Source organism: Telmatherina bonti (genome assembly GCF_933228915.1).
Source record: "Telmatherina bonti genome assembly, chromosome: 17".
In the NCBI taxonomy this organism is placed as follows: domain Eukaryota; kingdom Metazoa; phylum Chordata; class Actinopteri; order Atheriniformes; family Telmatherinidae; genus Telmatherina; species Telmatherina bonti.
The window spans coordinates 20,908,841-20,920,966 of NC_136615.1; the positions used below are offsets into that span (position 1 = coordinate 20,908,841).

The following is a 12,126-nucleotide window of genomic DNA, read 5'->3' on the forward strand; positions in this document are numbered from 1 at the left end:
CCACTGGCTTCAGCAGGCAGTCCAAGCTCAGTGCCAGGCACTGTGTGGGCATCCCACAAGTCTGGGTTCTGCCCACACAGAACTCACAGACTGCCCCTGAAAAAGTAGGAATGAAATACTCCTGAGCCGCTCCTCTGTGTTGTTGCTTTCCTGCCTCCTGTTAGATTAATCTGTTGCAAAAGTTTTGTTTGCCTCTTCCCCCTCTCCCCGGTACTCACAAAGACCCCCTCTCCGGCTCTGCCATCAGCCTTCTTCCACTCACCGCTTCCTTATAATTGGCTTTCCCATCACGCAGCAGCACGAGTTCCTTTGTGCTTACCACGTGGTGGAGGACCATGGGATGCCGTCAGAGCTCGGAGGAGAAGGAAGCAGCAAGGCGCTCACGGCGGATCGACCGCCACCTGCGCTCAGAAAGTCAGCGGCAGCGACGTGAGATCAAGTTATTGTTACTTGGCACCAGCAACTCTGGCAAGAGCACCATTGTCAAACAGATGAAAATCATTCATAGTGGAGGCTTCAACCTGGAGGCTTGCAAGGAGTACAAGCCTCTCATCCTGTACAACGCCATAGACTCTCTCACCCGCATCATCCGTGCCCTCACCACCCTTAAGATTGATTTCCACAATCCTGACCGCGCCTACGATGCCGTACAGCTGTTTGCTCTCACAGGGCCAGCTGAGAGCAAAGGGGAGATCACTCCAGAGTTGCTGGGAGTGATGAAACGTCTGTGGGCAGACTCAGGGGTTCAGGAATGCTTTCAACGATCCAATGAGTATCACTTAGAGGACAACACTGCCTACTACCTGAACGACCTGGATCGCATCTCTGCACCTGAGTACATCCCCACTGTAGAGGACATCCTACGCTCCCGAGACATGACCACAGGCATTGTAGAGAACAAGTTCACCTTCAAGGAGCTCACCTTCAAGATGGTGGATGTGGGAGGACAACGTTCAGAGAGAAAGAAGTGGATTCATTGTTTCGAGGGTGTGACTGCAATCATTTTCTGTGTTGAGCTAAGTGGCTATGACCTCAAACTCTATGAAGACAACCAGACGGTAAGAAAGCTCTTTCACACTTCTGTACACATGCTCACATTTAGATGTGTATGAAACAACCTTACATAGAAGCATAAAGAGAGACCAGGCAGATATCAACTCAGATGGCTCAAATATATCAATAAGTTTTGATATGTCTTTAGAGGAGAATCAGCGTTTGTTTCTCATCGTGTGTTTAATCATTGAGAATTTTGTGTATCATTTATGTTTAGCTTTTATTTGATCTTTTGAACTGCAAACATTTAGATACCAGTAACCTAATAGTGATGTTTAAGTTTAGGACCTTTTGTCATTGTTTTTCAGCTTGTGTACGAAGTTTTGAATAGAGGTTGACAGTACGAGATGAGAGGCATTTGGAACAAATGATGTCGTAGTTCTGAGAAGCAAAGAGAGCACAATCCTACTGTGCTATGTCATTTCCTCTATGTAGATCCCCTTCTGCAACACTAACAACCTTGGTGTGGTCACACAGTAAATGCATGGAGATAATACATTTATTTATCTTCTTCTGGCCATAGCAAACACATAGTGTCAGCTCTGGCATTTTCTGTTGCAGTGTTTAGTATTAAATGCTTAAACTTGTTGAGAATACTTTGAAAACCTTCTTGGATTGTCCTCTTTGATGTTTTTTCTACTTTCTGTATATACTTATACAATCTATGTGTATATTAAAGGTAGATTGTTGATCGTTCAATGTCCAACAAATAGGAATTACTTCAAGTATAACATTTACAACAATGAATTTGAAGACATGAAATTCAGTATTAATCACATGAAAAATGAAACTTTTTCAGTACTTTACTATCAGCAGTTTATATAAAAAAATGTTAAAGAGTCATTCACTACCTCTTTATCATGATAAACTGTGATAATAAAACAGTAAACATGCATTGCAACCACTTTAGTTTATGGACATTTTTGGGAGATTTATTTTGTTGCTTTACTGATGTGTTGGATGTCATAATATCTTGCACATTGGACCTTGAAATTAGTAGATTAATTGCATAACCTTCAGCCTACTTCTTCATATGAGAAGGTGTATGTGTAAATTGGGGTCATTCAAAATATTTTACAGCTCATTTACATAAAAGTGACAAAAAAGACAATAATTATGCAACTAAGAACACAATATTAATTTTAAAATGCTTGTAAATGTGACAGTGTGATTAATCTCAAAGCTCTGGAAACCACATAAACACAATCCAGGTAATGTGGTTGAATAAAAAATAAAAATACTGTGATGGGCTGGACATGCGCCAAAGCTCCATCTTCTTGCATCTATTTGTAAAATGCTAATTCTGACAAAAACTTCTTTCCTTGGTGTATTGTTCTGTTACATCGTCTGACAAAAATATCCAACAAATAACCTAAATACCAAGACTGTGCAGTAACTTTGGCAATGCGAATATATGATGATCTTCTACAGAGACAGGTGGAAGCAGCAGAATGTCCTGAATGTTTTTTCACTAAAGTGTTGTTGGCATCATACAGACTGCAGTGAACAACTCAATGACTCTTCCTTGAGTGTATCACAAAGATGGTGGTTAAATCCAACGGCTAAGTTGAACTAGTCTTACTATATAAAATAAATTGTATACTTGAAGTAAAGTGTCGTATATGCATGATGCTTTCTGTTTGAGTGCTGGCTAATGCAAGGATTAAAGACTTTCTGTAAGAGTGTACATCCATGTTATTTACAGCCATCTTCAGACTCTTAGGTTAGATGCATGGGAGCAACAGAAAAGCCACAATGTAAAAAAACACATTTACATATTTTACACTGTATTGTAAAATAGTATAGTTTTGTATAGTAGAGTAAAGTGGTGACACAGTGACGTAGTGGTTAGCACTGTGGCCTCACAGGAAGAAGGTTACTAGTTTCTGCATGGAGTTTCTCTGGCTTCCTTCCACCATCCAAAGGCATGCATGTTAAGTTGATTGGACACTCTAAATTCTCTTCATGATTGTGACCAAAAGGTGTTTGTCACTCTGTGTTGGCCCTGGCAACCTATCCAGGGTATACCCTGCCTGTTGCCCAATAATTGCTGGGATAGGCTCCAGCTTCCCAGTGACCCTTAATTGGACTAAGTGGTTAAGAAAATGAATGAATGTATAGTATAGAGTACGTTTTTTCCAGCATAAAATATCCTGCATGGCCAATGATAGTGCTTGGTCTTCATGCTTGCTGTGCTCCTGGGTTGGGATGAGAGCCATTATTCTAATCTTGATCCAACACACAATGATTTTATTTTTGCTTATCAATTCAGGTGCTGGAACAGATTTGCCATTCAATCACCTGAAACAAAATTTTACCAGAACGTAACCAGGGCTGCAGTTTGATGACCACTGAACCATATTGTTGTCAAGTTCAGCTGCTGTGTTCAATCAAAAGAGTTTAAATGGCAAGTACAAAAATAAAATGTGACTTTCTGACACCAGAGATGATTTACAATTCTTTGGGGATTTTATGATTTTTCATTTTAACATCCTGCAAGTGTAAAAATTTGTGTAACAAGATTAGCTTGACATGCTCGACCCTGCCCAGCAGAGTGTACAGGTTCACTCTGTCCTAAATGAATAAAATCACCCATCCTGCAGTCCTGGTACAATGCATTCATTTGATTTAGTTTTATATAAAACATAATCAGAAAGCCTTTCGTGAAAATATGGTACATATCCAAAGTCCTTGGAGTGAGGGTTTTAATGGACTGTTTATTTTTTCTTTATCACAAAATGGTGAAATACATGTTCTATTTAAAATATATTTAATCAAAGACAGTGGTTGGTTTTTGCTATCTTCTTGTCATGGTTGTGGAATGTGAATGATTTCCTATCCATAGCATTCTCACTGCCTTATCTGGATCTTTTAAAATAGTTACTGCTTGTTTAACTGCCTTTATGATAACATAAGATCAACAACAGAAATCTCTGCTATGAGGGCTCATTTTGCCTTTTTTTTCCTATTCAACAGCATGATTAAAATTCCAGAGGAGGTTCAGTTTCCTGGTTCACCTCTATGTCTTACAGTCAACTCCAGGAATAGCTTGAGCGGGAAAACTTTGTAATGGCTGTAACTGAACTGGCCTGATAATTTTTGGACTCCCCAAATAAGGCAGGGTGTACAGTGTGCCGGGTTGGAACATGAAATCAATTAGTTTTATAGGTTAAAAATAAAGTCTGATGAGAAAATGCTGTATGGTGTTAATTGAGTTCACAGACTAAAGTGTGAGGTTGTACCTGTGAGAATTAGCAGATTGTGCAGGCGCCATGTAGCAATGGGAGTTAACTGGTGATAAAAGAAACAACTTTATTATTCAAAGAAAGCCCCATACAGTGTAAATGAGCAAAGATGAAAACCTGTTTGTCATATTACCATTTGCTTTCACTTTTCCCCAGTTTTTTAAAATTATGAATTCTTTCCATATGGGTTTATACATAGTAACACAAAAAGTTAGTTTAGATTTCCTTGAACAAAGTAACAGGCTTTTCCAAGTTAATGCTAAGCCACAGAAAACTACATTGTGCTGATTTAATGCTAATTATACCCATTTTCAGTGACCAGACCGTGACATGGAGGTTTATGTGATTCAGGTGACGCCCTTTGATTGTCTGCTGTCGTGTTCACAATAATTACATTAGTACTGAGTATTTGGAGCATTTTAGATGTGTTTACATCTAACATGGTGTGTTTTCTACACTGCTGAGCTATTTGTGAAGATCATGAATTCCGAATCATTTTGTTTTACTTTATTGTTAATTGTAGTTCAACGTCCCTCTCTGATCCTTACATTGAAGGTAATTCCTTTTAAGAAATTTAAAATATTGGAGAGAATTGGTTAAGTCCGGCGTGTATCAGGGAGAGGTGAGGTACAATCTTGAACAAGGTGACAGTCACCTAACTCTTTTGCTGTGAGGTGATAGTGGTGATTACCTAGCAGCATCAAACTTACTTGTCTAAAATAAAAAATTACAACAATTTTTCAAATGAATAGTGATGCAGTATTACATGGTCAGTAAGGAGCGTTAGCTCATTAGCCACGTTCATTGACTGTCACTATTACGTAAGACCACAAACAAAGCAAATACCATATCAGTGTTAAGAAGTCATGTGAATCTTTTGACTCACATGACACTAGAACTAGAACATAGAACTAAAGCAATGAACCTTCACATGCTGAAAACAGACAAACTTTTTCTTGGTACTGTGTTATTCCATTGTATAACTAAATAACATAGCACAATCTCCATACCAGTTTCCACTTTGATAGCCATAGCTAAATAAGAAAGAACTCAGATTTTTACTATGATTTAATGCTACTTAGTACCGCAGTTTTATTATGATCATGATCTGAAAGACTGTAATTCAACAATGTAATAACAAAAGAAGACATCAACAAAAAACCTGTGATATTATTACTCAGGATGAAAATGAAAATTTGTGAGTTTTTCATGAAGTCCATTGAATCATACCTTTGAAAATCATCAGGGTGTGGCAATGTGTATTAACTCTGCTTTGTTAAAAATTAACACCTTGGTGATAATCATTTACAGCACAGTGCACAGTGCAGATGGAATACACACACACACACACACGCACACACACACACACACACACACACACACACACACACATATATATATATATATATATATATATATATATATATATATATATATATATATATATATATATATATATATATATATATATATATAAAGTGGTTGCACATAAATATTTTTACATATGCCCACAATCTTGCGTTAGCCTCAAAACATGATAATTTCAATTCAGCTTGAAAAGAAAAAAATAACCTGAATGCACATCTTTAAAAATACTAGACAGAGGGAAGTTTTGTCAAAATGTTATTAGATTTGACAAACCACCAACTAGATTTAACAGCTGGGACATTAGGAGGATATGTGAGGGCATGACCTCAGTCACATGTTTAAAAATATAATAAAGGAACATTTCAGAAACCCTGATTACATTTGCAGTAGTGTTTTGGTACAGTGCCCCATATGATAAATGGAAGGAAATTTACAAGAATCTTGTATTTCCTCATAGCTTTAATATCTATTCCTACATCTGTTTATATTGAACTTATAACTCAGTGGATATATTGACATCAGATGCTCAGCATTTCTTCAAGTAGAATAAAATAGATTTTCACCTCAATGCTAAACATTCAGATTTTCAGATCAGAGATGACTCATAGTTTTATGCTGAATTGGGTTTTTTTTTTTGTCATTTTATTTAATTTCTTTATTTCAAGTGGATCAATCAGTGAAGCATGAAAGTTTTAACTTAAAATTTGACTCAATAATTCGTTTGATTACAAACTAAAACTTAATTAATTTTCGAAGCTGGCTGATGCGGATAAAAAAAGCAAAGCCTGTTGAGGGTGAAAACATTCCTTCAGTCTTAAAAATGTCATTGGGAGTTATAAGACATTTATCAGTGTAACACACCTGTTTGACTCCCCCGTAAAAAACAAAAAAAACTAGCTCAATTCATCTGACTGGGACAACGCTGGTTCAGCTTCAATGCACCACCTCACACTAGACAGAAAATACATTATCATAATTATAGTGCATTTACCCATCAACCCATTCCCTGATGCATTTTCCTTGTCCCATCCCTGTCTTCATAATGAATCGGTTGCCATGGTTACTGTTGCCAAGCAACAAGGCAGTCAAATGCTCCTAATCCTGTGCTGTTGACAGTGAGCTGTGACTAGGGAGGGGAGGAAGAGGAAGGGAAAAGAGTAAATGGTGGAGGGGAGTGAGGGGTGGGGTCTGCTGCATGTGCATGCATGCATGTGCGTGTGCACATATTCATTGTGTGTCTTTGTGAGTGCTTGTGGTTGTGTTACTCTGCATATGTAGTGCTGGTTTGTATGCAACAGTTGAGGCTGAACAACGGCAGAGAATTCAGCGTGTCAGTGATGCAAAAATGAAAAGCAGAGAAGTGAGCTTTGCAGCTGTTTAAGCTTCTGCTCAGCAAACATCCGTATTGACAGCAGTATCAGCTCTATATCCAATATTTCACTATCAATTTCTCAAATAGAAAACTGAAATGTCACAGGAAAGAAGAATAAAAATTAATCAGTGAGGTTTTATGTTGTTAATGTCAAAGTTTTTGGTGGGTGTCATCCTTTCAAGTTGCTGTTAACATCATGGGTGAACAGACTTGGATGTAAAGCAACCTTTTCCCCAGTCAAAGCTTTGACGTTGCATTGGCTGTTATTCAGAATTACACAATGTTCAATGTGTTTCATAGCTGTGTCAGACAAGATTTCAGGACACAACCTCTTCACTGGCTAATGGGTTATCAAAGGCATTACTGTTATATACTGTAGCAGTACTTTCAGCAAGAAAACCAAACTAAACAGATTCAGAATCAAAAGAATGCTTTTTGTAATTTAATTTAATTAAAATGATTGAAATTCCTGACAATGCTAGTCTCATAATGTAGCCACACTTATTGTGACATAATAGCTGCTCCAGTAACATTTATCAGCCATCTCATGCATTTGTATTTCACTTTATCTCATGCAAATACACAGTAAAAAATAAAGCACACTTGAACTTAGACATATCTTACCCTCTAATTCAAACACATACAATGTATGATTTAAAAAATATATTTAATTCAGTCATATTATGTTTGAAAATGTGATTTGGATCAGAATAGGCAATACAGTGTGTTCATGTCTGTATGTTTTTACCGTAACACCCTGCAGTGTTTCTGCTCCCCCTAATGACATTAGTAATTTTAGGAGGCTGAGAGAAAGAAGAAAGTGGGAGCAGTTTGAACAATTAAATCTACAAAAAAGCAAATGGAAAAAAAAAAAAAGATTTATGCAAAAAGCCTCTTTCTGGCAGACAGCAGCATTTAAAATGAACCATAACGAAGTGAACATATATGGCGGAAACACTGACGGAACTTGTATGTATGGAAACAAAGTAATGACATTGCAATGAACTTCATCATTAATACTTAAGCTTAATTAGGGCCTGTGCCTCCGAGAGAAGGGGGTGTGGTGGTGGGGAGGGGGTGTAAAGGAGCATGTGTAAAGAATTTGCTGCATCAGTGGGTGTCTGAGATAAAGGAAAGGGGTTTGCATGCTTTAATGCTCCGAGGTGCACCCTCCTCCCAGCCCAGCTCCTTCCACTCCCCATTAAGTAATCTTACTTACTGTACGAGTGTTAAAGTGGCCAATGCAGGAGAAGAGAGACTCCCTGGGCTCAGCTTGCTGTCTCCTGCTATACTTTCAAAGTGGCTGCACTCTTGTTTTGACACCTTGGAAAGAGGAGTGAGGTCAAAAAGCCTGACAGGACTTGCTGCTGTATACAGTGATTAGGAGCCAGTCTTGACCCGTGCAGGATAATGAATACAGAAAGTATAGCGTGTGCTTCATCATCGGCGAGAAAGGAACAGAAATGAAGTATGTATGAATAAAGCAAGAAGCATATAATGCTATTGTGTAGAAATGATTCTGAAGTCATATGACTTTGCAGGATTTGCAATTGACAAAACTGCACGACTGCAATTCATATTCTTTTAATCTATTCTTCAGGATATTTCATATGCTACTTGAATTTGACGGGATACTTAATAAATGATGTGAATAATGGAGGCCTAAATGGGCACCAAGGCAATATTTCTTAGTTAAAACTGTAATGTTAAATTATTTATTATAATGAGGCACCATTTATGGATGTAGTTAATAGGTTCCTGTCTTTTCAGACTTATTTTTTATGCTGCAAGCACTTTTTTTTTTTTTTTAGAAAAAAAAAGTTGTATCAAAGAGCTGCATGCACCTCTGTATTGCCATAACTGCAACCTTTTGATCATTACCCTGGAACGCAGCACTTTTATCATTGAATAATCAGGACTTGCTTTGTATCTGCACAACGATTGTCTAATCCTTTGCTATTCCCCTTTGTATCCTTTTTTTTTATGCAGTGCAGATCTTGTGATTTGCTCTGAGCATCATGCTGTTTCTGTAACCTTTTAAACAGCAGTCCTCCATCTGACAACCTCCCAGTCACAAGCTACTGGCCACTCGCCACATGCCAGCAGCTGCCACGAACAGATCAACTTTCTTTTTCTTTGTTTTCTCTTATACATTCAACATCACATGAGTGCAGACTGTAAGGAGGCTTACAGGGACATGCATATCCGCACACACAAACAGATGATCGCAGGCTTTTTTTTTCTCCTTCTACTATTTTTTTTCTTCTTTTCCACACTTAAACTACCATTCTGCTAGCTAGATGTGGAAAACCAACTGACCAAAGATTATCTCAGCATGGCTGATAATTTATTAATGACCTTGCATGTAGTAGAATCAAATGAGCTACACGTGGCTTAGGGTGAAAGTTGTAGATTAATGCTGACAACAGCGTCACTGGTTTTTCCACTTAATAACTTATGACTAATTTGTGGGCAGGCACTGGAGGGATTGTTATCTTTTTTTTTTTTTTGACCTAACTTATGGGGAAATGTTTTAAATCTAATGTGGTTGTTGGTTAATAAATGAGAACGCACAAGTTTGGATTGACTCGAGCGTTTACCGACACACAGCTCAATCTGGAGAGTTGTCAATGAGTTGAAACACTTTAAAATGAAACTTTTAAGAATTTCAATCAACTGTCGAACCGCAAATTTTAGGCACAGAGTGAAAGAAATCCATGCAGCTCTCATCCCTTTCAAGCTTTTATAAGTCTCAAGAGAAGGGTGTTTCTGTGGAAATAGACTATACGAGGTTTTACCCGTCTGTCCTCAGCGCAAACCACCTGTCTATCAACAGCTCTTTCCTCCACACAATTCACTCAAATTTTTATCCTCACAGCATGAGCTGTTCCAGTAATGAATAGAAATAGCTCTGCTAGGCTGCAGCGCGCCTTCTGTGACTGATTATTTCACAATTCTGGACTTAGAGAAAATAAGTGTTGGTTAAAGATGTAATCGTCTGTTTCAGAGAAGAGTTCAAACATAGTACTTTGTCTGTCTGAGTCTCAAATTTCTGTTGACACAACAGACAAGCCATACCTTTGGTTAGTCAAGTGGATATCTAAGACGTGTGCCCCTCTCCTCTTTCACCCTGAAATCCAGTCAGGGTCTTTTCTGCCTAATTTTCTCACTTCAATGCCAAATTATCTGAACCCTTTTGCATGAATGAAGTCCTACCATGATAATAAACTGTTGCTCTGAGTTGTTCTTAGCTATGAAATGGCTTCGGAATTGCCTGATTTTTTTCTGATTCTGTGCCCACACAGAGCCGCATGGCAGAGAGCTTGCGTTTGTTCGACTCAATCTGCAACAACAACTGGTTCACCAACACGTCGCTCATCCTCTTCCTCAACAAGAAGGACTTGCTGGCTGAGAAGATTAAACGCATTCCTCTGACAGTGTGCTTCCCTGACTACAAAGGTCAAAACACCTACGAGGAGGCAGCTGTCTATGTGCAACGGCAGTTTGAGGACCTCAACCGCAACAAAGAGACCAAGGAGATCTATTCGCACTTCACCTGTGCCACTGACACCAGCAACATCCAGTTTGTGTTCGACGCAGTCACGGACGTGATCATCCAGAACAATCTCAAATACATTGGGCTATGCTAGGACCTGACTCTGGGTGGGTGTTGGTGGGGACGGGGTGGGGTAAAGCGGGCAGCTTGGCAGCAGTTGGCCCACCATCAGGCTGGAAAAACAAAGGCCTGTCGTTCTGCCTGACGTTTATCTCTTTGATAAAACAACAGAGCTGATGGGCCGTGGGCAAGATGGGATTTTTACCCTATGTGTTTGCACTGAATATGAGTATGCAGAGACACCCAAACACACACAGAAAACACAAACACACACAAGTAACACACATTCAAATGGTTTGCTCACACAAAAGATCAATGGATCAACAGTCAAGCTCTCGTTTGACAAGGCGACACTGGAACCTTTAGACAGATGCCCCAGCCTGCCTGTCAAACCTGAGATTGAGTAGTAGGTGTATACTGGCAGTTTTCTTTACTCATTAATCTTCTTTACTCATTCTCCTTAATCTTGTTTGCCTGGGTCAATTAATGCTGCTTTATGAAAATAATTTGGACATAATCAATGATCTGTTTTGGATCTTCACCCAAACAATAAGTAACAGTGAGTATGCACCTGATGAGATGTAGAGAGCATTTGTTTCTGGGGAAAAAAAACAGTCAGTAGACATGATGTCACAGGGTTTCTGCCTACAAAAGGAAACTGCCACAGTCTAAGGTTAAAGTGAAATGTGTTTTCTACACACTCTTTCTGTTCACCCCCCTGGTTGTCCTTCTATGTTGTTCTTCCTCCACACCCCTTTTCTTTTAATTTTTTTGTGCTTTAAAAAGATGAATATGTCTCTCAAACCTGCTCTTTGTAGCAGGTCACTGACTTAAAAATACCAGGAGTAAAAAGTATTTATGATCATTCCAGTTTCCAGAAAGAGACAACAAAAACAGTGCCAAGATCAGTTTGTAAATAAAATCAGATCCCATTCATTAATTTTTTTGCTTTGTTTTTATGGACAAAACACATTGAAACATGCATGATTTTGTTACTTTGGGATACTACTATATTTTCTTTCCTATTCTCCTTTCCTAGGTTTTGAATAACATATAAATAATATATTCCCTACATATATATATATATATATATATATATATATATATATATATATATATATATATATATATATATATATATATATATATATATATATATATATATATATATATATATATATATGTATATATATGTATATATATATATATATACATATATATATGTATATATATATATATATATACGGTCAAACACTGTGTACGATTGTACAGTTGTCAGAGAGGAATCTATTGAAAAAGAGATTTATCAATATAGTAATGGTTATAATAATGTTATGATGATGATGATTTTGGTCATTACCGTGCTGACAATGAAAATCTCACTTTAAAGTTAGCATGAGAGGAAAAAGTGGATCAAAGGAGAACAAGACTTTTAAAGAATAAAAAAAATAAAAAAAATAAACACAAACCTT

General features: G+C 37.8%; 1 protein-coding gene across 1 annotated transcript; it reads left to right on the top strand.

Annotated features, from left to right (window-relative positions):
• Positions 1-335: 335 nt before the first annotated feature.
• Positions 336-10,775, top strand: gnaz (guanine nucleotide binding protein (G protein), alpha z polypeptide; the record flags this gene model as incomplete). Its single annotated transcript, XM_079256508.1, has 2 exons — positions 336-1,058; positions 10,344-10,775. 2 exons carry the CDS (start codon positions 336-338, stop codon positions 10,686-10,688), a joined length of 1,068 nt encoding a protein of 355 aa, XP_079112634.1. The 3' UTR covers positions 10,689-10,775.
• Positions 10,776-12,126: the final 1,351 nt, after the last annotated feature.